The sequence below is a fragment of the Carassius gibelio genome, chromosome B7, assembly GCF_023724105.1.
Source record: "Carassius gibelio isolate Cgi1373 ecotype wild population from Czech Republic chromosome B7, carGib1.2-hapl.c, whole genome shotgun sequence".
NCBI lineage: Eukaryota > Metazoa > Chordata > Actinopteri > Cypriniformes > Cyprinidae > Carassius > Carassius gibelio.
In genome coordinates, this window is record NC_068402.1 from 11816005 (window position 1) to 11843513 (window position 27509).

The 27509-nt window shown below is 35.6% G+C and overlaps 1 protein-coding gene and 1 non-coding gene across 2 annotated transcripts; both read right to left on the reverse strand.

Moving 5' to 3' along the window:
* Positions 1 to 3364: 3364 nt before the first annotated feature.
* Positions 3365 to 7200, reverse strand: snapc2 (small nuclear RNA activating complex, polypeptide 2). The gene is made up of 5 exons (XM_052559991.1): positions 6996 to 7200; positions 6300 to 6561; positions 6038 to 6211; positions 4471 to 4987; positions 3365 to 4162 (listed from the first exon to the last, which is right to left on the reverse strand). The coding sequence occupies exons 2-5, from the start codon at positions 6513 to 6515 to the stop codon at positions 3801 to 3803; spliced, it is 1269 nt and encodes a 422-aa protein (XP_052415951.1). The 5' UTR covers positions 6516 to 6561; positions 6996 to 7200; the 3' UTR covers positions 3365 to 3800.
* Positions 7201 to 7744: 544 nt separating this feature from the next.
* On the reverse strand, positions 7745 to 7826 carry trnal-aag (transfer RNA leucine (anticodon AAG)). The gene has a single exon. It is a non-coding gene; the product is annotated as a tRNA-Leu (tRNA).
* Between the last annotated feature and the right edge of the window lie 19683 nt (positions 7827 to 27509).

Sequence of the window (27509 nt, forward strand, 5' to 3'; positions counted from 1 at the left end):
ACAATGCCAACCATTGGGCCGTGTTTTATTCTTCATGGAGCGAGAATATGTGAGTATGTAAATATTCAAACAAAACCTACAATTTAAATTTCTAGGTGGCATTCATGTGTTCTGTTAACGTGCTGAACTATTTGATCCTTCATTTACTGAGTGTTAGTTTGTGACCAGGTTGGGTGTTAAAGTCCAAATACCTTTGAAAATGTACTGGTTTTGATAATTTGTGTTAATATACAATAAAATAATGTGTAAACATTGACCCTTCCCAAAAACCGACCCTCCTTAGCTACTGTTGCAATGTCCGACAAGCCATGCCATTTTCATGCTACACATGATGTTCTCACATAGATGATAATACATCACGAAGCGAAGAGGAAACTGACAACACCCTGACAGACAAGACAGATCCGGTTACTTCTGTCATGAATCATAGTGTCAGCTTTCAAATGTTTAAATAAAACAGTTTTGAGGCTCTTTAATGTGACGTGACAAATCATTGCATTGACTCAGTTCAAGCAAACTGATCATCTATTCATATTTTCTTAAAGCACAAAAAAACATTAATGAACATCAGAACATATTTTATTTCAAATGGTAAATGGTAAATGGACTGCATTTATATAGCGCTTTCAACAGACCACATGGCCATCCAAAGCGCTTTACAATTTGCCTCACATTCACCCATTCACACACACATTCACACACCGACTGTGTTCAACTGCGAAAAAACATCAATACAAAATTTTCCAAGCTTAGGTCTACCAAAGTTAATCTACTCTCCTGTCTGTTTTGTTTGTCTGACAAAATGTTATGTTATGATTGGTCAGAACACCTGTCAGTCAAGCTGTTTATTCACTGTACGCATAGATTATGAGAAGTTGAGCTATTTCTAGTTTTTATAAAATTCTGGCTGGCTTTATTTTCTGGCATAAAAGGCAATTGTAAGTACACATTTGCTGTGTTAATTCAGTCAGACAATTATATCCAAATATAATGTTGGTGTTTGTGTGAACAAATATTTTGTTGCAGTCATACCTTGATTCCTCCAGAAGTATCTTGTAAGATTACGTGGCCCTGAAAGTGTTTTTAGCAAGAAATAAAGGAACGTCTATCAAAAACATGTAAGTTAACATTTGGTGAATTCAATTGAGAAAGTCAGTGAATGGAGATTTATTTTTTATGTTTTGTGATTATTTTCTGTTGGTTTCATAATTTGTATAAACTAGGACTTTGCTAGGAGAATGCAAAGATATGCAGGGTATATTTGAGAGACAAGTTGGGATTGATACGCCCCATCAACAATAGTAATTTTGCAGGCACATAAAGTGTCTATGTGTCATTAGTTACATTGACCAAATCTGAATTTTGGTGGAAAAAAGCACTTTATCCCAGGCCTAACCAGCTGATATTGTATTTACAACACAAACTATTAAGATACAGCAGCAGAGTGAATCTCTAACAGCATGTTTGCTTCATAAGCAGATTGCATCTTTATGTAGAAAATAATTATTTGTGTTTTATTTGTATGTTGACAGTGTATACCCCCCCCCCCCCCCAACAACAACTTGTTTCTTTATCCAACAGTTACTTCTACCCAAGATACTCCAACTACAGCAGATTTTATTTTTTTATCACAACCAGCTAAAATTAATTTAAGAAGTTGTTCTATAAGAATATGAGATGCATATGACATTTTTATAGATACATATATTAAAGTGTATATAAAGATGCAACTGACAATTAATCATATGAACTAACTGAAATGAAGGTTATAATACAATATACAACAGCAATGAGACAGAACAGTTTTTTAATTCAGAACATTCTTAACTTCTTTAAACTTGGCGAATCATTTTAAAACCACAGCACTTATTCACAAAGACCAAATATGTTAGAAAATGTCTGGCATTACATGCACTTTGCAGCATTTGTCTTGGACTTGTTGAGAAAATTTTCTAAATGGGAATACGCAAGTTAATTTCTAACATTTGAATGTAAGTATAAAACTTCTGTTGCTCGCATGTTTTTTATAACTTGGGTTGTGGTCTTACATGCTTGATCTGTGTGATTGCCATAGACTGTATTTTTCACTGCTGTACTGAGGCATCGTTGTCCGTTGTCAGCATACAGAACCAGGCACTAGATAAGGAAAGTGACTGTCAAATTTTCATTATTGATTATTAACAATTTTAGACTGACTGCATGTTTGATTCATAACCAGACTGTGTCTTTATACAGAATATAGTGATTTCTACACGGTTTCAGACATCAGAATAATTTATTATTTTAGCTATTAGCCGTTGGATCCCTAAACATGCCACTAGTATTAGATCATATCATATTTATTTTAATGTGTACCATGGCTTGTTGGAGAATCACCACCTCTCTGACTCCTGTCTATGTTTTTCTACCTCCTTTTCTCACCTATGGAGTTATTTCCCCCTTTGCAAATAGCCTATTTTTGTCTTCCTGGAATATTTTGGATTCAATAACTTTCTATTAGTAACCCATACACATTATAATGCTCATATTTTACAGTAGTAGGCAGGCTGGCCTACTAAGAATACAAATACATTATTTTATGTCATAAAAACAGGAGTGTGCAACTGAGAGCATGATCTGTAAAAAATCCACAACTCCAGGTGATAGTACAACAGAGATTTCTAGTTTAACTTTAGGAGAACCCACTTCTACTACAGCTGACTCCGCTGATACAGCAGATATCTCAACAACTACTGATGTCACAACAGAAACATCTACAACAGCAGATCCCACTGCAACAGTTGATGTAACAATAACAGGGCAACAACCAGCTCTACTCCATTAACAACCAAAACCACAACAGTGGAACTCCACCTCCAGACGACTGTCTGTGTCCAGCTGTTTACAGGAGACACTGCAGTACTGTTGAAACTTTTCAGTTCCAGGTTTGTTAAAATAGTCCATTAATAAAAAATAATAGAAAATTAATTATGATTAAGCATATTATCTAGTCTACATTTCCACTTAATATGTAATGGGCTTGACATGCCAATTTCTCCAGATTTCTTTGAAGCAGCATCAGGCTGTGCTTAGAAATGTCATCCAATTTTTGTAACTGCAATAAAAACCTAGTCACAAACAATGACATCAGACTGAAAGTAATGGGTAGATTGGCTCTAGTTTCAATTAGTTGCTCATTTTTATACTTAACCACTTCCTTGCAATAATTTTTTTTTTTTTTTTAAAGTCCTAATGATTTGTTTTCTTAGAATTTCCTCTACTGTTATTTAAGATGAAATTGAAAGGATAGTCAATGTTGGGATGCAAGTGAATACAATTTATATGCATGAATATGAAAACTTATCAAATGAAAATCAACAGTTGGTTAAATAATTTTATGCGGTAAGTTTATTTGCTTAACCCAGTCTGTGAAGTTTCAGATCAAAATACTCCACAGATAATTTATTATATCATTTTGAAAATGCCTATTTTGAGTGGAAGTAGAAACATGCTGTTTTTCAGGCCTGTGTCTTTAAATGCCAAGGGCCTAAAAATGTTCATATGTAGACACTTGGTTTTAATATTTAACCACATTTATTCTTATGTTTTGTCTTGGATTTTTTTTAATATAACAAATTTGTTTTAACTGTATCATAATTTTGAATAATCACCAGAAATAAAGTGAAACAATATGAATAATTTAAAACACAAACTGTCCAAACAAAGGACAGAAACAACATTCGAACCTGTAACAAAGTAAACGCAATTATGTTAATTAATGCTGAACCTCTTCAGAATTCAACTGAGACTGGCTAAGCACTTCATTTCTCAGAATCCAGGGACGATCTTTTCAGCAAAGCTACAGGAACTAACAAAGGATTGAGAGGACAGGTGCCAGCTGTAGCCCAGTCATTTTTGTCCTTTGCTGGTTCTGTCAAAGATGATTCACTGGAGGGCTCTTTGGTGGATCCCACAGTAGACCCGAGTTTCTGTGTTAATGTAGTCGAATCGGCTACATTAGCCTGTTGGATGTCCCCGTCAATGTTTAAAAAGTTAGCTGGCATTTTTGCAGGCTGGGTGAGCTGTGAGTATGTCTGGAGAAAATGATGTTGAAGTTCCTTGCAGTCCAGTGAGGGTAGCTCCTCAGGCAAACACATCAGCATATCCAACAGCACTGCGCTCTCTGAGGAAGGAAGATTTTTTTTTTTTTAAGTACTGTTCACATATCTAAAAAGATATCCAAGTTCACCCAAAATAAAATGTTGTCATTTACTCACTCTCATGTCATTCCTATATAAATGAGTTATGTGAAAAAATATTTAAATGTTTATAAAGATAAAGTGAAATCTGAAGGGTCCTATAAATAAATTTTCATTTTTGGGTGGACTATGCATTAAAGTTGATCTAACTTCTACATCCCTAGTACAATGTGTAAAATTAGTGTAATTTATTCAAATAGTTTATGCAAATGTATAATTTAACAATACTTACCCATTGAAGTAAGAGCTGAATTGCAGGTTTTAGAGTCAATGTCACTTAAATATTGATAAATCTTGTCAAAATTCACAACACTCTTCAGTGTTATTGGTGTGCTTGGGTAATCATGATCTAACAGTCCCGACTGAACTTGAGTGTGCTTATTTGAGGAAACAGGACTGGACACTGATGGTTCTGCTTCTGACTGCCGATGGCTTGGGCTTCTTGTCATCTGTGAGGATCTTGGTGTGGGTGTTTCAGGAGTTTTAGGCACTAGAGGTGAACTGCTTGATGCATTATCTAACTGGCTAAGATGGTCAACAGCATTAGAACTAGAGTCAGGCTGAATAAGAGATGTAGCTGAGGGAGCAGAAACGCTGGGATTTGGGCTCATGCCTGAGGCAGAAGGCTGAGATGGGGTTTTAGGGGACTGGACAGGAATAAGACTGGAGAAAGCGGGTGTTTGGATGATGGGGTGTGGAGGTTCAGAGTGCATCAGGCCACAGGGCTCAACGGCAGCAATCACAAGCATCTGATGATGAAGTAAAAACAAACAGAAGAGACATAAAGATGATAGGCAATAAAATATGTCAAATATCGTACACTGTAAGTGACTGACATGTGTTATGTGCTTTGCTCATAAAGAATGACATTACATTACATACTTACAATGTAAGAATAAGCATCAACGAATCATGTATCAGAAGTAAGTAAATATTACCCCATTTTCAAATACAAAGATTATCATCACAATTTTTCCACTTCCGTGCAGTGACTGTTCTAGCATCTTCAGTCAAACTCAAAACTAGTTCGAATTTTTGTGCAGTCAGACCAGTGTCGGGTAAGTTACTCTAAAAAATTAACTAGTTACTAATTACATCTTCAATCGTTGTAATTAGACTACTGTACAAATAACTCTCTCCAAAAAAGTATTTAATTACTTATTACTTTCTAAATCCTCTATCAACCTCGACACGTTAATGTTACACGGACAGACATGAAATGCATCTTTTAATTCTTTTAAGTAATTACATAAATTATTCTGGTCACACTTTAGTTTAGGGTCCAATTCTACTTAAACTATTACTAACGACTTTTGCCTAAAAATACTCCTAATTACTGCTTATTATTAATACTTAGTAAAGTAGTTGTTACGTTTAAGAATTGGGTAGGATTTAGAATAAGGTCTTGCAGAATAAGACTTTTAAAGTAATAATAAACAGCCAATATCCCAGTAATATTCATGCTAATAACCAACAAGTTAATGGTGCAAATTGGACTAAATTGTTACTAATATTCTTATTAACTTACCAAATAATAGTAAAGTGAGAAGGGTACATAAAAAGCATTCATTTTAAGGTTACACTTTATATTTTGATGTTAAATCCACTATTGCATTCTATATTAAATGTTCTACAGTCTACACTTCGCAAGGGAAAAGTAATTAAATTACAGTAACTAATTACTTAGTAACAAATCACACCCAAAATTGAGTCAGACTAAGGCTGAGAAGTTATAGAGGTGAACCTGTACAGTTCTTGGTGTAGTGTCTGGTGTAATTTCTCAAATGTCCCATACAGACCTGGGAAAAGGCCGAAGAAATAGTCTTCTCGTGGGGTCTAGAGATTTTCTGTACAAGCTCTGCCCACAATTCAATGGGAACTTTAGCTCTGCGCTCCTCTCTCCTCTGACTCTGGACCTGTAGATACACCTTCTGTAGCACTCGTGACTTCAGGGTCATTATCAGGTCTTCGATCTGAAACCAAACAGTAATAACAATCACATTACAATGGGCACGTGCATGTTCATCCACATTAGAGATATTTCGGTGTCTTTGAGCTTACCTCTTTCAGAGAACGGTGGGGAACTTTCTTTTGAATCTCAGTCAGATCTAATTCTGACTCAAAATTCTGCTGCTGTTTCAAAGCTTGTAAAAAGCTCTGCAAATCTTTGCGAATCCATCCTTTGCAGAGTGATCTGGCATTCACTGTGGACTCTTCCTCAGTGCTCTTAGCCATAAAGCGTTTTGGTTCAGCTCGTCGACGGAAGGGAGGTTTCATAGTTGCAGATTACATAAAAGTCATATCCCGTGTACTTGGAAATTGCCTGTTGTAGGAAAAAGAACATGTCCACATTTAACAACAACAAAGCTTTTAAAATGGCTTTACCTTTAAGGAAAAACTTAATCAACTTTAAAGAAACGTTTAGTGTTTAGAGCTCTAAGTGTTGGAAATTCACCTTAAGTTCTGTATAATCAATGTTTGCACGTTTTGCTCGGGTGAATTTTAGGGATGTCATGAAAGTATTTGGTATGCAGGATGTATCTGAGCTACTTCAACAAAACAGTTGTTTTATAACTGTTGCAGAAATGTGTATGAGCATCGAAACGTTTTACAAAAGCCTGTCGTCTTAACACAAACGCTGTATATTTTAACTCGCTGAACGGTGAGCAAGAATGCGATAAAAAGATGTTGCCTCTGCTTTTCATCTCAAAAGAGCACCGATAGCTTACACACCGTATGACTGATAACGATACTTACCAAATAAACTGTAGGGCAGTGCCAATTTATTTACACAGCTTCGTTAAGGCAGGATTCGACGGCAGCCATCAAATATAATTAATTATAATAAAGTAGATGAGAATTCACATTATAAACTTCCGTAACACTAACACAGTTTGGTCACAACACGCAGAGAACACCCGTGGCTCACTACGAGTCACCGGAAGGCTCAAAAACCACGAGACTAAAATGCGTTTGCACAATTCCGATTGCAAAGATGCGTTCTCATTTGTTTTATCCGTTCTCATAAGTTAACATATATATTCAAAATAGTATGTATGAAAATATGTTAGTAAAAGGCTAATCGTCCATTAATAGTACTCACTAGTCAGTGGTTTTGCAATAGAACGTTTATATTTACTATTGTCGTTTGTTAAATATGCCACTAGAGACCGCTCAAACATCACTAAAATAGTTAATTTTACTGTCACACACTGTATTTTTGTCTGTTGCCCTTTTACTGTCTAAAAGGGGCGATGAGCTGCAAAAATATGTGGAACCTAAATTCAGTATGTTTTTTTCACCTATGTAAGTTAGTATAATGAGACATTTCTGTCGAGATCTGGCAACTCTGAACCGACATTTAATCAGTACGGTTAAACTTCCGCTTGTTAGAATATCCATATGAAGATATCTGTATTTTAGTGAGAACTGTAAATAGTATATGAAAATGTACACAAGTGCTGCGAACTATTTTGACCTAGTCACTGTTACACATAAAAAAATATTGGCAGCGGTGGGATTCGAACCCACGCCCCCGAAGAGACTGGAGCCTTAATCCAGCGCCTTAGACCGCTCGGCCACGCTACCCATAGAAACAATATATTTAGCCAATAATAAAAAACCGTTGTAAGGATTAGGATTTGTCCTGTAATGAGGTTTAGGTTTATGTTTTTATTTTTCAAGTAAGGAAGAACGTATTACCCCCGTTGTAGCTTTTTAGAAGGAGTTTAATCATAGCTCTTCTTTACACCTATGTTTGTGAACATATTGACAACTTCTATTTATTTGAATTAATTCAACACGTTAGCTCAACATGACTCTAAGTCTAAGACCATGGTTCAATGATGCAGAATTTGTATTTATATATGCTATACACTACACATTCAGCATAAATACAATATTCTTGATACGGTCTGCTTTAATCCAACTCCAGCATCATAATCAAAAATAAAGAGTAGAAAGGCTGAATATAAACAGACGACTAAGTCTGAAATTAAAGACACGGTACAGATGTGTTGAAGTGGGAATAAGATCAATTCCGTGATGATTATGACCTCTGCTGGTGATTGAGTGACATAACTTTAGTGGTTGTCTGTTTGATGCATTCACTATGGAAAGCCTTTTTAACATTTTTTCTATAAGCTGTACTAGTATCTTTTTTTCATGTTACTAGTACTTATTTTTTAGACACTAGTATCTTTTCCATTAAGAACTAGTACTAGTATTCTTTAGGTACTAGTGCTTATTCTCTAGGTACTAGTGTCTTTTGTAAAGTTACTAGTACTTATTCATTAGATACTAGTACTTAATCATTAGATTCTAGTACTTATTCCAATAGTGACTAGTATTTAATTAAACTACCCGTGTTAACAAAAAATAGAACTAGTACTTATTTTTTAGTTACTAGTGACTTTTTAGACCAGAGATATCCTGAACTTAATAGATACTAGTACTTTTTAAATTTGCATTTCTGCCCAGTATGATAATTGTATGTTGAATATTAATGAGCCAACAACATATAGGAAAGAGATTAATCAGGAAACAGAAACAAGGAGATGGATGTACTTTTTTTAGAAAACCAAATAGAAAAGAAACAATTATTTTTTTACACAAGCACATTGAAAACTTATTTTTGTCAGTTTTTTAACTGTAATTTCATAAATATAGTAGCCTAATGTGTTTGATGGTCTTTGAGTGACCTCTGCTGGCAGGATGTAGATACGACACCAATTGTATTAGCTGTTATTTTCCTATTTTTCCTCCAGTAAAAACAATAAATATCATACACAAGCTGTATGTTAATTTCTTTTTTCATATACAGTCATGCCCAAAAATATGGACACCCTTGGTAAACATGATCAAAGAAGCCTGTGAAAATTAATCTGCATTGTTAATCATTTTGATCTTTTATTTTATAAATTCACAAAAATCTAACCTTTCTTTGGATAATAATAATTTAAAATGGGGGAAATATCATTATGATATAAATGTTTTTCTCCAATACACATTGGCAACAATTAAGAACACTCTAAAGTATATTCCCAGTCATATTCACAATTTTGAGCACTCCAGAGTGATTATGAACATGAAATTATCCAGCCATTGCTTCCTGTTTCACAGAAATATAAAGAAGAGGGAAAACAAAGCCCAAATGCACTTAATCATCCCTCACAATGAGAAAAACCAAATAATATATTTCTGATGTGCAGCAAAAGATAATTGAGCTTCACAAATTAGAAAGTGACTGCAAGATGTGACTAACAAATCAAGATGTGACTAAAAAGTGAAAATTCCCATTTCCAACATCAGGGCAATAATTAAGAATTTCCAATCAACAGAAAATGTTACAAAACTGCCTGGAAGAGGATGTGTGTCTATATCGTCCTAATGCATGGTGAGAAAGAGAGTTTGAGTAGCTAAAGACTCTCCAAGGATCACAGCTGTTATTGCAGAAAATAAAGTCTCGGGCTCAGAAAACCTTAAAAATTGTCAAACAGCACCTACATCACCACATGTTGTTTGGGAGGGTTACAATAAAAATTATCCTAGCTCATCCAAAAACAAACTAAAGCATATTAATTCATCAGACATGACTGTAACTTCAAATGGGACTGGCTTCTATGGTCAGATGAAACTAAAAAAAATAGCTTTTTAGCAGCAAACACTCAAGATGGGTTTGGTGAACACAGAGATAAAAAGTAAACCATATGTACAATGAAATATACTGCTCTATTTTTGATGTTGTGGACCTATATTTCTGCTGGAGGTCCTGGACATCTTGTTTAGATACATGGCATCTTTGATTATATCAAATACCAAGAGATAAAAAATCAAAAAGTGACTGACTCTGTTAGAAATCTTATAATGACCATGTTTGGATCACAATCAAACACAAACCTCAAAAACAACATAATAATGGGTCACTGAGCACAAAACCAAGCTTCTGCTATAGCCTTTTCCAGTCCTCTGACCTGAACCCTACAGAAAATGAGAGGATAGAACTGAAGAGAAGACACACCAACATGGAGCTGGGAATCTAAAGGGTCTGGAGTGATTCTGGATGAAGGAATGGTCTCTGATCTCTAGTCAGGTGTTCTCTAACCTCATCAGGCATTATAGGAGAAAATGTAGAGCTGTTAAACTGGCAAATGGAGGTTTAAAGAATAATTCAATAAAAGGGTGTCCTTAATTTTGGCCAATGTGCATTAGAGAAAAATATTTATTTTATAATAATATTTCCCCCCATTTTAAATTCTTTTATTCAATTAAATGTTAGGATTTTTTTAATTTTTTTAGATAAAAGATCAAAAGGATTAACAATGCAGATTAATTTTCACAGCCTTCTTTATCATCATATATACCAAAGCTGTCCATATTTTTGGGCATGACTGTAGCACTGGTGCTGCAGACACTGAATGTTTTTACATTAATATTCTGTACAGGGCACCCAAAATCTGTGACGATTCGTGTGTTCTGTAGAATTACTGTGAAGACAGGACCAGACTAGAGGAATTCTAGTGCCTACGGTGAAGTGCCTAAGGGGAAGTGAGCCCACTAGTGGACACCCAGGGAAACAGAGACTAGACAGCGTGACAAAATCCAAACCTTGTGGTTTTCAGACAAACATTTTCTTTATTTGAAAAGAAGGCCAAAAGGTATTAATAAAAAATTATAATAATAAAACACCAGGTTTGCTGTACTTGAAGGGCTGCACAATTTTGCCCAATGTTTTTTTTTTTTTTTTTTGTAATATATATATATATATATATATATATATATATATATATATATATATATATATATATATATCAATAAAACTAATAATGGTTATGGTTATTCTAAATAAAAACACTAAACAAAATAAGGAACATTACTTTTGTAATAACACTATTTCACTATAATATACAAAACTGAGAAGCCTATACAAGACTAAATATAAATATAGCTGCAAAAAAATGCACACTTCTATAGAAGAACGTAAGGAATTGCAAATTTTTACCTCAAAGTTCTAAATTATTTTAGCTATTTTTACTCAAATTAGGATTTTGCAAGCAATAATGAGTACTCAATTAATTTATTTTTAATTCATACTCGTCGCCGGAGGGCGCCCTCGCGCAGAAACTCTACAAGTGAGAAACTCAGTTTTCGCTGTAGATGTAGCTGAATAACATTTAATCACTACTAGTAACTATTCTTATCTTACTAGTCAGATCTGCTTTTTCACTCGTCTTATGTTATGACTAGTCCAAATGGCTACAGTAGAGTTCAACAAAAAAATTACTAGTAAAATAAAAAAATCATACTAGTAACATTTAGAATAAGTACTAGTATCTAATAAATGTGTACTAGTATCTATTAAATAAGTACTAGTATTTATTTAATTGGTACTAGTATCTAATGAATGAGAACTAGTTTTTAATAAATAAGCACTAGTACCTAATTAATAAGTACTAGTATCTAAAAAATAAGTACTAGTATCTAATTGATAAGTATTAGTATCTAATAATAAGTACTAGTATCTAATGAATAAGTACTAGTGTCTATTTAATAGGTACTAGTATCTAATGAATGAGTACTAGTATCTAAAAAATACACACTAGTACCTAATGAATAACTACTAGTACATAAAAATTAAGTAGTCACTAGTGGAATACATACTAGTCAAAACTCAATAGTTGATATCTCAATGACGGATCCCCATAGAAGTCAATAGCAATAAATTTAAATTTGTTACTAGTAACAATATAAAAGTTACTAGTCACTATTGAATTAAGTACTAGTATCTAATGAATAAGTACTAGTGCCTAATAAATAAATACTAGTATCTAATAAATAAGTACTAGTATTTAATCAATAAGTACTAGTATGTAATTAATAAATACTAATACCTAATACATAAGTACTAGTATCTAATGAATAAGTACTAGTACCTAATAAATAAGCACTATTATCTAATGAATAAGTACTAGCATCTAATGATTAAGCACTAGTATCTAATGATTAAGTACTAGTAACTTTACAAAAGACACTAGTGCCTAAAGAATAAGCACTAGTACCGAAAGAATACGCACTAGTACCTTATTAATAAGTTCTAGTACTTAATGGAAAAGATACTAGTATCTAAAAAATAAGTACTAGTAACTTGAAAAAAGATACTAGTACAGCTTAAAGAATAAATGTTAAAAAGGCTTTCCATAGCTACCGGAATTTCAAATATCACGACGTCACAAGTGGGATATATGAAATTCCGGTAGCACGAGCTGGTTGTATTCAAATGCTTTGTTGTCGGAAAGAATAAAATGTAGCATCGGATTGGTTGACAATCATATAAACATTCACCGCGCTACACATGCAGTTTGCTGACAATTTTGGAATTTCGGTCAAATAGATTCTTATTTCACTGCTTATAAAATATAGTAGGACTGTAGCTATAGAATATTTTAGTAATCTAGTATTCTACCAAAAATTCCATCAATTAATCGAGTAATCGGATAAAATGTGTTTTTTCTTAATTAAAGTGCAATATTAATTATGCAAGAGAAAATAATACTTCTGGGTCTCTTAAAATGAACAACTAAGTTTCCTTTTTTAGAAAAAAAAAGTATTTTTTAAATGCATAGAATGCAAACATCAAAAATAAACATTTAAATATTACCCATTGTTTCTCTGTCTGTACTTTTACAGTGAACAATGAATTGAGATGAATTAAGTGCATTTAAGTACCATTCAGTTGGGGTTTTAAATAAAGCATTTTCTGAGATCCCCATTAAACACATAAAACATTAATTTAATGTATCTTTTAATTATTGAAAATTAACTTAACTTTTAAGTAAACAAAGGGGATTTACTATAAAAAAATAAAACATGGAAGAAACGTTTTGTGATTAAACCTTAAAAAAAAGTTTTATGTTTTTTAGTAGTAGACTATGTACATGTCTGAAGATCATTAATAAGACTTTTTAGACTTATCAGTGCATTCGTTATCTCCTTGGCTAAGACCTACAAAGTTTTGGTGAGTTTTGCAGGGAGGTTGGTAACGTTAGTTAACATTATCGTCCACTTTAGCTAGGCTACTGTAGCCTTTATATGGTACGAGTCATATAAAGCATTTTATGATGCCACTGTCAAAACAATATTTAGCCTAGGCATAGAGATTTTGTTATTAAAAAATAACATTTTGAATAACAAAATTTTTTGTCAATTTTTTATTCAATAATGCTATGTGAAAGTTTGAAACAGAAAAAAAAGTGGTTTTGATCTTGCCACATTCTTGGTAAAGAAAATAAATTTTTACTCAATTTAATTAAAATGGATTTATTGCATTTTGGAACCAAACTCTTCAAATACAGTAGCGGCAAGACAAAGGGATGTAGGCCTAATTGTTGTGAGAATAGCATTAATGGACAGCAGTAATGGTTGTCTCCTCCACCATGTTTAAATTTTAACCCGCCCAACTCCGAAACTCTGGTATCAAAATTATTTCTGAATTTCCCAGGAGTTAATACAAATTGAGAGGCGTTCACATCCAATTTCCTATTAGGAAACTTGTATTTGGGATAATTCCGATAGCACGTGAAGGAAGCCTTAGAACTAGGGTTGATGTTCAACTGGAATTGTTTATGCCAAAACAGAAAGATGTGTACCTTGACATATTTTATTATTTCATAAAATAAACAAAAACTTACATATACTTTCAGATAAATGGTTAGCATATTTTAGAGAGAAATAACTATTATCTGAATGCAGTTCTTTCTTCGAAATGCTTTTCTTAATCTTCAGTGAAGCCATTCTCCTCTGGGTTCGTGGAACCGGTCCCCACATGCCTTATAACAATAAGACAAAATCAAAGAAAGTTGATTTTCACACACACACACACACACACACACACACACACACACACACACACACACACACACACACACACACCTAATCCAGCTAAGGCTTACTTGAAAACGACATGGTATGTTTACTGGAACAGGGCTGTGGCCTTCCAGGAACTGAGTTTGAAACTCCTTGTTGCAAAGGGCTCTGTATTCAGACACTTCCTCAGAGGCCACACTTTGGTGACGTCATGTAGTGCAGACCTGTAGGGCCATTTGGCGCGAGCCCACAAGGGCGCATTGATAGATTTTTTTGGGACAGACTCGATCGTCATGCCGGAAATAACGGTCTGGTTGTTTTTTGACAGGAGCTGCAGGTTCGGGGAATATTCTGCCTATTGTTGTTGTTGTTTTTACTATTGTGTTTGTGAGATGGCTTGCCATGCAGAGAAATCATATTTTTGCTTATGCCACCTGGGCATTAGACAATATACAGTATACATGCTTAATTAAATAATGTATACAGTTGTAATAATACATAATGTTTCATTTGAACTAAGATAAAAATTTTAACACATAATAAACATGTGCGCGATTTTCAGATGAATTTACAGGTTTAAATATAAATACTAGGTTTACATATGACTAAGTAAAGCCCTGACATTCGGTTCTATTTAATTATTTAATGAATCATAATGCGATCGTATTATTCAACGCTCTATTATTATGTTTGAGATATCAACCACAGGTCGATGACCACAATGTTTGTATAAACTGTAGGTAACAACTGGTAAAATGTGCACCTAGGTCATAAAAACCATAATGATACCACCACTTAAATATTTTCTTCTCAGCTCTTGAGTGAAATCTCCTCCCGTCCTTTGTCTGATTTGCATTTCGCAAGGATTCCTGGGTAGTTAAAGTGTGCAGAGCCTGCATTTACAGTTTTTTACAATCACTTTGTTACTATTTTCAGAACCTTGATCTCATTTTTCACAACTCTAGACACAAAACTCACAACTAATGATCAAAATGCACATTTTTCAAAACTTTAACCCTTTTCTCAATTGCTTGGATACAATCCACATAAAACTTAGATCATTTGTTCATTCAACAAAAATCACCTGTTCAATATGACACAACTTAACATCGAAGTGCTACTATTTCAAAAGGCAATTCACACATTACATTTCAAATGAGTGTCTATTCATTTCCTTACAATGATCTACCTATCAATTGATACAACTGCTCAAAATGATAAGTAACTGTTGCATTACTCTTAATGCATAGTTGAATGGAAACAGTCAACAAATCTTCCATGTTTACTGTAAATCATGAACGTTTCAAGATAATGAGATTCAGTGTCACCAATTAGCCCGGAGCACGAACCAATTAGACTACAATATCCATGGATGTAGCCTAATATTTTACAGTTTTTTACAATCACTTTGTTACTATTTTTAGAACCTTGATGTCATTTTTCACAACTCTAGACACAAAACTCACAACTAATGATCAAAATACAAATTTTTCTAAACTCTAACCCTTTTCTCAATTGCTTGGATACAATATACATAAAACTTAGATCATTTGTTCATTCAACAAAAATCACCTGTTCAATATGACACAACTTAACATCAAAGTGCTACTATTTCAAAAGGCAATTCACACATTACATTTCAAATGAGTGTCTATTCATTTCCTTACAATGATCTAACTATCAATTGATACAACTGCTCAAAATGATAAGAAACTGTTGCATTACTCTTAATGCATAGTTAAATGGAAACAGACAACAAATCTTCCATGTTTACTGTAAATCATGAACCAATCAGACTTCAATATCCATGGATGTAGCCTAATATTTTATCATAATGCTTCATCAGACACTGTGTCTATGGCCCCAAATACTGTACCACCTTTTCAGACTATTTACAGTATTGACAGTACTGCACTGTATAGATGCAGGCCCTTGTAATTGCTTGTCCAATTCTGCTAACTCATTACTGATGACTGAGTGCACATTGTGGAATGAGTATATAGTGAAGAGTTGATTGGGATCCAATTGCAAGAGCATAGTGATACGTAACATGGAGCCAGCAGGTGATCCAGGTCACAATGGAGGTCAAGCAGTGGTGGGAGGAAGACGAGGAAGACGTGTTGGTCAAAGGAATGGCAGGGGACAGGCCTCCCTTCTGAGAGGTGGTCGTGGACCTCGTTTGAGAGGTGTGGGGGAACGTGGCAGAGGACAAGGCCATTGACCAAACAGCCTGCAATGACATCACAGCGACCAGTGTCAGGCCTGGATTCACCATGCCCGAAGGTTTTTTCCAAGATGTTTGGCTAATGAAAACATCCATTGTGATGAGATTGAACCTGTGGCCAAATCCACAACACAGAGTTGATGACAATGTAGCAGTATAGTAATTCACTCCTGTTTTGTTTCTTACAATACAAGAAAGCAAGTTGAAGAACACCGCATTTGATGTTTTACAGTACTGTCTTGTCTCTTCTATTTCATAGCTAATTATTTTTGCTTTGATTCAAATAAACCTATGGTGTGATTGTACTGTAGTGTTTTGCATCAATATATTACAAACTTTGTTCAATGATTCCACTGTGTCTGTAGTATTCTCTCTATTACTGCAGCACTTTTACAGAGATGTATTTACTGTACATGTAGTACCATAATGAAACCTGTATCACCTATTTTGTTCTACAATATTTAATGATTGTACGAACAATGACACAGTGAATCTATCGGTTGCTTGTGTGTGGGTGATCTATAGTTATGTTTCAATGGTATTTCACAGTAAATTGTGTTTTGAAACAATGATTGTGCAAGTGCAAAATTTCTTTAAAGATGTGAATGCGCAAGGCAATGTTTTGAACATTAGACAGCCTGTGTTACAAGTGATAACCATTGTGAGTTTTGTGTCTAGAGTTGTGAAAAATGACATCAAGGTTCTGAAAATAGTAGCAAAGTGATTGTAAAAAACTGTATCATAATGCTTCATCAGACACTGTGTCTATGGCCCCAAATACTGTACCACCTTTTCAGACTATTTATAGTATTGACAGTACTGCACTGTATAGATGCAGGCCCTTGTAATTGCTTGTCCAATTCTGCTAACTCATTACTGAGGACTGAGTGCACATTGTGGAATGAGTATATAGTGAAGAGTTGATTGGGATCCAATTGCAAGAGCATAGTGATACGTAACATGGAGCCAGCAGGTGATCCAGGTCACAATGGAGGTCAAACAGTGGTGGGAGAAAGATGAGGAATATATGTTGGTCAAAGGAATGGTAGAGGACAGGCACCACTTCTGAGAGGTGGTCGTGGGCCTCGTTTGAGAGGTGTGGGGGAACGTGGTAGAGGACAAGGCCACGGACCAAGACAGCGGCAGCAACAGCCTGCAATGACATCACAGCAGACCAGTGTCAGGCCTGGATTCACCATGCACAAAGGTTTTTTCCAAGATGTTTGGCTAATGAAAACATCCATTGTGATGTAGATGAGAACCTGTGGCCAAATCCACAACACAGAGTTGATGACAATGTAGAAGTACAGTAATCACTCCTGTTTTGTTTCTTACAATACAAGCAAACAAGTTGAGGAACACTGCATTTGATGTTTTACAGTCCTGTCTTTTCTTTTCTATTTCATAGCTAATTATTTTTGCTTTGATTCAAATAAACCTATGGTGTGATTGTACTGTAGTGTGTTTCATCAATATATTACAAACTTTGTTCAATGATTCCACTGTGTCTGTAGTATTCTCTCTATTACTGCAGCACTTTTACAGAGATGTATTTACTGTACATGTAGTACCATAATGAAACCTGTATCACCTATTTTGTTCTACAATATTTAATGATTGTACGAACAATGACACAGTGAATCTATCGGTTGCTATCTATAGTTATGTTTCAATGGTATTTCACAGTAAATTGTGTTTTGAAACAATGATTGTGCAAGTGCAAGATTTCTTTAAAGATGTGAATGCGCAAGGTAATGTTTTGAACATTAGACAGCCTGTGTTACAAGTGATAACCGTTTTGAGTTTTGTGTCTAGAGTTTTGAAAAATGACATCAAGGTTCTGAATATAGTAGCAAAGTGATTGTAAAAAACTGTATGCAGGCTTCGCGGAAGACCGTTTCAAGGATAAAAAGGGTACTCTGCTGAGCACACTTCAGAGCGTTAAAATGCTGAATGTGACGGCCTACAAACTCGTAGACTCAGCGAGCACGTGCAATTTAAGTCCACGAGACCCAAAGTCCACATGAAGTGCACCATTTGGGACAGGGCCATATTCAAATGTGTTGGACTATTCAATGAATGTGGACTGTTACTGCCCCTTGAGGAATTACAGAGTATGCTAAAATGTGCTGTAAAGTGCGTCATAAGAAGAATCAGTTTTTTGTATAAATCTGTAGAGAGTGGAGTGCACGAGAGTTTTCCTCATTTCTAGTGCTGTTTAATTGTGTGCGTGCATCTAAAATTAAGTTTCTATGTTAATTGATTGTATTTAAAGTGTTGTTTATTGGTTATCACCATAATTATGTTTCGTTAGGTTGTTTAACTAATATGGCCTACATGGCTGATCAATCAGCGTATATACTACCTAATTGCACGATTATAATTGTCTATACAATTCCACCGTATTCTTTATATTAAGTGGAACTATATTTGTCTTTATATTATTACGTTTATTTAAACAGTATTTATGCTATTTGAGGAAATTGTTGAATACGCTAAGAAATGCTTAGTCATGTCATTGAGCTATTTTGTGTGATGTCATTAGTGCAAACGGCCACGGGTTCGATTTCTGGTCTGACCAAAGTTTAATAACTTATAAATAAGGTATTGAAAGTGAAGAATATTACTTCTGGATATGTTTTAATGTCTTTATTACTATTAATATTGTTAACTTTGCTATTGTTGTTGACTTGTTATGGTATGGTGAATATTAAATACTGATATATACTATTGTTTCTACTTATCTTGTAGAACCACACAAACACCCACATGTTAGTACGTGCTAGTGGCAATACATCTTCTGTAAATCAAGAAGCATCTTCGTTGCGTTTCAAGATCTCATTGGACAATCTTCTACAAGAGGATGCAACTGAGAGATTTAAATATCAAATTCTCTTAGAAAACTTGAAGTTTGAGTATGCTCTTCTAATTGCAGACTCCTCCATCAATTCCAGTAGGCCCTACTCCGAGACCATGGCCTCTCTCCCTGAGCAATATGGCCAACTTCACCAGTTAGCTTTGCATTGAATTGCTGATTTGATGGACGATCCTACTATCCGTAGTCATGATGTCAGTGAATTTAAGAGGTTTGCACTGAAAGTCAAAGCTCTAGTAGGCATGCCGGACCAACTGGGGGATAGTGGCAGAGTTGAGCTTCAGTGTGGCTCACATGTAACCAGGCTGTTGTCCAAGTTGCCTCACAACTTATGAGCTGAGTTCAAAAGGTATGTGCACCCCTTGAATGTTTGCATCCTCACTCTTTTAAACTTTGCAGACTGGCTTGAATACGAGCTGAAAATACAGGAGAGTGGTATTGAGTTTCTTGACGGAGACAGAAAGGAACTCCCTGACCAGTAGAGAGATGGACGCAAAGACTTTAAGTTCACCAAGACAGCAGCTATATTTCACAAAACAGTATTGCTCCCAATACTACATCATTAGGAGAGTCCAATTCAGGTGTTGCTAAACTTCAGGACAAACCAAAAATGTTCTGTCCCTACTGCACAAATACCCAACATTATCTGAATCAGTGTCAGAATTTTAGCCAGCTCACCAAAGAACAGAAAACTAACTGGGTGAAAACCAGTAAGGGATGCTGGCATTGTGGCTGACCTCAACACAAGCACAGTGGCGTTTAAAGATAAGCAGTAGGGTATGTAAGGGCAAACATCTTGAGGCACTTCATGAATTAAATGAAAGACCAGTCAATGAGAACACCTCTCTTGTCAGCAATGCTAATGAGGTCCTGTACCTAGACAGACCCTTAGGCTGCAGTCAAGTAATGTTAAAGGTCACAAAGGTAATTATTCGGAATGGGAAACATGCTCTTGAGACATTTTCCATTTTAGACGATGGCTCAGAACACACTATCCTTTTACAAGCAGCTGCCCAGGAACTGAAGCTACATGGTAGACCAGATAACCTTGCTCTGAGAACTTTAAGGCAGGATGTGAAAATCATAAATGGTACTTCAGTCTCCTTCACCATCTTTCCAGCCTATCAGCCTCATAAAGTGTTTAAAAATACACAGGGCATTTACTGCAGACCATTTGGGGCTCACCGAACACACAAGCCTAGCTGCCACCTTACAGCGTAAATACAGTCACCTGCCAATCCCTTCCTTTGACAATGTTCAGCTCCTCCTGCTAATCGGCTCTGACTATCTCCACTTACTGTAGTTATCCCGATTGAGCCTGTACACCTGGGACCTCCTGGTGGACCAGCAGCGGTGAAGACACAACTAGGATGGACAGTCCAAGGGTCTGCTAAGCTTGTACAACATCAACTTTTGATCCAGCAGTGTCTCAACATATCAATAATTTCCCCTTCCAATGAGCTGTTCAGACACATAGAGAAACTCTGGCAACTTGATATACTGCCCTACAGGAGTGAGAAATTTGCCACCAAATCCAAACAATATCAAGAGCTTATTGACCTGTTAGAGGCAAAGACAACTTGAATCAACGTCAATGGGACACAACAATATGCCACGCCTCTCTTAAGAGTTAAGGAAATGCCTAAATTGCATGCTACAAAGCAGCACTGAAACTCGTCTGGCTAAAGATCCTATTAAGTCAGAGGCCTACCGAGCTGAAATTCAGAGACTGAAACAGGCAGGTTATGTGGCTGATGTACCAGAGCAGGAACTAATGGAAAAGGATCAAGAATCATGTTTCATTCCCCATTGATCCCTGAGGAATCTGTTGGCAGAAGGAGGATTTGAACTATGACAATGGGCATGCAACTTTCCTAATGTCATCAATCATCTGCCAGAGGAAGCCAGATCAGAAAGCAGTGAGCTTTGGCTTAACCAAACTGAATTAGACCCTCAAGAACTTGTATTAGGATTGCATCGGATGTGTCTGTCTGATACTCTTGGATACCAAAACCGCCTCGACAACTGTCCAACTTCCACAATGAGAAATATATACAAGGTAGTAGCAAGCCAATTTGACCTGCTTGGGTTCATTGTTCCCTATATCACTCGGACAAAGATCCTTATATAGAGTCAATGGGCTAAGCAACGAGAGTGGGACGACCCACTACTGCCAACTGACATTCTTCAAACCTGGCATGATTGACAAAGGGAATTGCAACACCTTTCCCAAATCACACTGCCACGGTGCTATGTGAGCTCCCAGTTGGATTCGCTTAACTGTAGTCAGCAAGTACATATTTTCAGTGATGCTTCCGAAAGGGCATATGGGTCAGTACCATACTTGCACACAGAGGATCCAAAGGGAAGTGTTGAGGTAGCCTTTCTCACAGCCAGGTCAAGAGTAGCCCCTAAGCACCAGTTATCTGTACCCTGATTAAAACTGTGTGCAGCCCTTGCAAGTGCACAGTTAGCTTCCTTACTAGTTAAAGCTTACTCTGAACATTGAATCCTTTGTACTTTGGACTGATTCCACTACAGTTCTGACATGGCTTCAGTCAGAATCCTTCCACTAAAAAGTATTTGTGGGCACCAGAATTTCTGAAATACCTGAAATTGTACACTCAATTGTTCTAGATCCATTCCACAAAATAACCCAACTTCTCATTCAGGACATAGACAAAGAGCTGCATCAACCTGGTTTGGAACGGGTCTTTGCAGAGATCTGCAGAGAATTCAGACACTCTTAGGTAACAGAGCTATATTCATATGTGTTGGACTATTCAATGACTGTGGACTGTTACTGCCTCCTTGAGGAATTACGGATTATGCTAGAATGTGCTGTAAAGTGCATCATAGGAATAATCAGTTGTTCGTATAAATCCATACAGTGTGTAGTGTACAAGAGTTTTCCTAATTTCTAGTGGTGTTTAATTGTGTGTGTGCATCTAAAATTAAGTTTATGTTTATTGATTATATTTAACGTGTTGTTTATGGGTTATCTCCATAATTATGTTTCGTTGAGTACAATCAAGAAGCATCTTCGTTGAGTTTTGACCGAATGAACCACATTGATTCATTCAACCTGAACCACATTAGTAACTACAGTACACTCCTGGTTTAAAGTTAAAACTCCAAACTATTTCTGAATTTCCCAGGAGTTAATACAAATTGAGAGGCTTTCACGTCTAATTTCCTATTAGGAAACTTGTATTTGAGGATAATTCCAATAGCACGTGAAGGCAGCATTAGAACTAGGGTTGATGTTCAAATGGGGTTGTTTATGCCAAAATGGAGAGATGTGTACCTTGACATATTTTATTATTTCAGAAAATAAATAAAAACTTTTAAAAGGAGCAAATGTGAACATTTTCTTACCTTTACTTTCAGATAAATTGTTAGAATATTTTAGAGAGAGAGAGAGAAAAAAAACTATTATCTGAATGCAGTTGTTTCTTCGAAATGCTTTACTTCATCTTCAAAGAAGACATTCTCCTCTGGTTCCGTGGAACCTGTCCTCTCTGGGGTTATTACAGTAAGATAAAATCTAAGAAACAAAGTCGATTTTCACACACACACACACACACACACACACACACATACACACACAAACACACACACCTGATCCAGCTAATCAAGTCCTTTAGGCTTATTTGAAAATGATGGTATGTGTACTGAAACAGGGCTGTGGCCTTCCAGGAACTGAGTTTGACACTCCTGGTTTAAAGTTACAATTCCAAATTATTTCTGAATTTCCCAGGAGTAAATACGATTTGAGAGGCGTTCAGGTCTTATTTCCTATTAGGAAACTCATATTTAGGATAATTCCGATAGCACGTGAAGGCAGCATTAGAACTAGGGTTGATGTTCAACTGGGGTTGTTTATGCCAAAATGGAAAGATGTGTACTTTGACATATTTTATTATTTCATAAAATAAATACAAACTTTTAAAAGACCATATGTGAACATTTTCTTACATATACTTTCAGATAAATGGTTAGAATATTTTAGAGAGAGAGAGAAATAACTATTATCTGAATGCAGTTCTTTCTTTGAAATGCTTTACTTCATCTTCAGTGAAGCCATTCTCCTCTGGGTTCGTGGAACCTGTCCCCACATGCCTTATAACAATAACACAAAATCAAAGAAAGAAAGTCAATTTTCACATTGCATGCCAGTTTAGGAACTGTATTTTTATGATGAATTGGAATTTTTGTAATGGAAGAACATACCTATAATGATAAAGAAGATTGTATTTGATAGCCTTCATTAACTTTTATTGCACCCACTCTCTATTAAACACGAAAGTTTATTTATTTACATATTTTTATTTGATTGCTGTGAGAAATTAGAAATTGAGAAAAACTGTCCCCCACTTTTGACAGAATTGTGTTAAATCATTGAAATCTGTTTTTAGCAGCCCACATTGAACTAATTTATTTAGTCTCAACTAAACCTTTGAAATATATTTTTTAAAAATGAAATAAATCAGATGCACTTCTTACTAATAGTTTAAACTGCCCTAATGGCAATGAAAGGATTTTGTTAGCATGGACAGAGTATCATTGTTTTGGTTGTGTGGTTTTAGATGTTACAGAGATTTCTTATCTGTCCGCTTATGTCTGTGTTATGTCTAATCTGAAATGTATTATGTATTAACCTATTTTGTTTCATTCATGATAGATATTGTCTTCAGTTACAGGAATTTATGTTAAATTTTTTTAATAAAGTAGTTTAAACCCAAATGTGCCTTCATAAAACACAGCACTACCTCCGTGGATCTTCAAACATCATGTCAGGGGGTTTTGTATGGGATCCACCAATTATTATATGTGAAAAAAGGCCTTCCTTGTTTCTGCTCTACCATAGCCTCCTGAACTTTTCTGCTCCATTATGGTGGTCATCTCCTTCACCTGCTCTACCTTGATGTTTTCTATCTCTACTGACTCCACCATCTCCACCTGATCCTCCATATTACCTTCATATGATCTGGTCACACACATCCTCTGTTCATAGGTGTGTTAAACTTGAAACGGCACTGCGCAGACTGATCTGTGTATGACATTAAAGTATATTGGTTTATTTGATCAGTCTTTTCAATGTTTCTTTGTATTGACCACATATAGGTTTGTCTTGTTTAATCAGTAGTCCTTGTGTATATATCACCCTATTGTTTCTATTGTGCTTTGTCTAGCTTTATGTAACTTGCTGATGGTGACTCTTTGTCAAGTTCAAGTTCATGTTCTAGTCCAGTCATCATCATGTTAGCTTTGTATTTATTTTTTTATTTCAATAAACTGCACATGGGCTTAACTCTCTTCACCTTCAGCGGACTATATGTTACGTAATGTATCCTTTGCAGTGAATGGGTACCATCAGAATGAGAGTTTAAACAGCTGATAAAAACACCACAATAAGCTTCAGATTTATAATACAAACCTATCATGAAGATGTTATTAACTTGAAACTATTGCTTCCAGCTAAATATGGGTCCTCTTTCAATGATATTGCTTTCTCCAGTAGAATTAGTCTCTTTTATATAAAGAGAGAAATATGCACAGATGGAGCACCATTTAGCCTACAATCGAAAAGTCCGAAACAGTTCTAAGCAAATACGTTGGTGCATTATGATGTAAGAGGACGATGTTTTTCACTGGAGGAATTGTTGGATTATGGATTATTATTTTGGCCAGCAACCAAGGTTTAAAGCTCAGGAACTTGAGGGTCAGGGCCCTGGAACCCAAATGAAACACACCTGATCCAGCTAATCAAGTCCTTTAGGCTTATTTGAAAATGACATGCTATGTGTACTGGAGCAGGGTTGTGCCCTTCCAGAAACTGAGTTTGACACTCCTGGTTTAAAGTTAAAACTCCTTAATAATAGATTGGTTTATTAAAAATAAACAGCTTTTCAGTTCACAAGACTGTGGATTACTGGATACTTGTGGATTATTGTGACGTCTTTATCAGCTGTTTGAACTATTATTTTGACGGCACCCATTCACTGCAGTAGATCCATTGGTGAGCAAGCGATGTAATGCTAAATATAAGAAAAATATAAACTCTTTGGTCATTTTTGAGCAAGCTGCAAACGTTCTAATCAGATTCAATGATCTATGCTAAGCCTATTAGGAAACTCGTATTTAGGATAATTCCGATTGCATGTGAAGGCAGCATAAGAACTAGGGTTGTTGTTCAACTGGGGTTGTTTATGCCAAAACAGAAAGATGTGTACCTTGACATATTTTATTATTTCGTAAAATAAATAAAAACTTTTAAAAGAAGCATATGTGAACATTTTCTTACAAATACTTTCAGATAAATTGTTAGAATATGTTTTTATGGTGTCTCCTTTATCTATACACCTTTTACCTTTTTATTTATTATTCTCAGGTAGATAAGGAAAGTCGAATCTGGACAAAACTATAAGCATTTAAAAGTACTTTGTACTTACAATTTGCTCAGCAGACTTCCCTGTGGTCAGTTCTTGCTTACGGTTCTTAAATTACTACTCTGGTAGACAATAACTTGTCAATAATATAATATAATTTTTATTAAAGTTAACAAAAATTATATAACAGTACAATAGTACAGTTACAAAATCATGGTACAATCAGCTAGTATCAGGTGTCGAGGGATACTGTGCTATTCAGTATCCTTCCGTCGAGTCTCTCTCTGTCTTTTATACGCAGACAGTCAAACACGGGTGTAGCAGATCTGACCCAAATCAGACAAATAAAAGAGTCGATCAGGACTGTGGTTGAAACATGAGCCACATTCCTCAGCAAGGCAACCGGAAGTCATAAATCAGTCCTAGTGCCACAAGCCAGAAACAAGTTAACCAACCAACCAACCAACTCTTTCACAGAACAGCTTTTGACATTAACAACATTAGAACAATTATTGACAATTTCAATTCGGAGAAGAGATTGTCAAATTTGGGGCAAGTAGATGCAACGCCGGACATCACGTGTAAACCCATGAGAGTACTACACAAGATCCTTTGGATTGACTTCCCCCAGCTTTAACCTATGGTCTCCACAGAAATCTTGGTCAAAAGAATGGCACAAAAACTTTTTTACATATACTGTATGGACCAAAATGAACTCAAAAAGACTTCTAAATTAATATCAGTCCATAGCTTCACTCCTTATTCATTTATATGTAACCCACACATTTGACTATCATGTTATAATCACTTATTGTGTATGTCTTTTAATAACTATTGGATCACTTAAGGATGCATATTCATGTTTAGTGTGTAAGTGTTTGAATCTGTTAGCTTGAAACAGTCATGACCATCAGTTATTTTTCAAATGTATCATATTCTTTTTATAGGAATCATGTCCAAAATTAGACACTGCAAGAGCGGGAAAATTCGGACCACGTGCTTGATAAGATAACATATGATTTATGATACCCCCAGCCAAGACAATATCTAATTGGTCAAGACAACATTTGAGGTGTGGCCAACAGGCCAGTTTAAATACTCAGGACACAATAAAAATTTGACTTTTAGTTTTAGCTTTTTAGCTTGTGCTATCAGTCATGCCAGCTTTTAGTTTGCTTTTAGCTTTTAGCTTCTATTAAGCTTTTGTTATTAGTCATGTCTGCTTTTAGCTTGTAGCTTTGCTTTCTAGCTTTTGCTTCTAGCCATGCTTTTAGTCATCACTGTTCTTTAAGCGCGGTTCCAGCCTGCTTCGGCCTGCACCCTGCTGCTACTTAGCCACGATGAGAAGAAACACCACCTAATCTCGTCAAACTTTATTTCTTTTCTTTTCCGTTTGAGAGTTTCGTGTTCTGAGTTAAGTTTTGTAACGCCATGTCTGACCTCAAGTGCCCGTTCAACTTCAACCAGCCACACAACTCCGCGTCTTCAGCCAACGCCCAACCACGGGCTTCCCAAGACATCACTTCAGCGACTACTTAACTTCCAGCCAATCAGCGACATCAGGAAACACCCTTTCAACGACAACAAAGGGACACCTTTACACAGGCAATGTACCTCCAGAATCTGATTTGTACGGGTGTATCTAATATGATTTTAACCTCATTGAGGAACTCAATGCGAGGGTCAATTAAGTGATTGATGGTTGTTCACGTCTATGCAATTTCACGTATTGCTGTAAACTTGGGATTCCACATTTCCATTCTCTTAAACTCATCTTTCCCTAACTTTATATCTTCCTGCAACTTGTGTGAATGTGTGAGTGCATGTGTTTATGTGCTAAATTAGTTTAAAGCCTTGTTCATATTGAAAAGAGAAGTATCTTGTGTTTTGTGCTTACAAGTCAATGTATTAAACTGCTG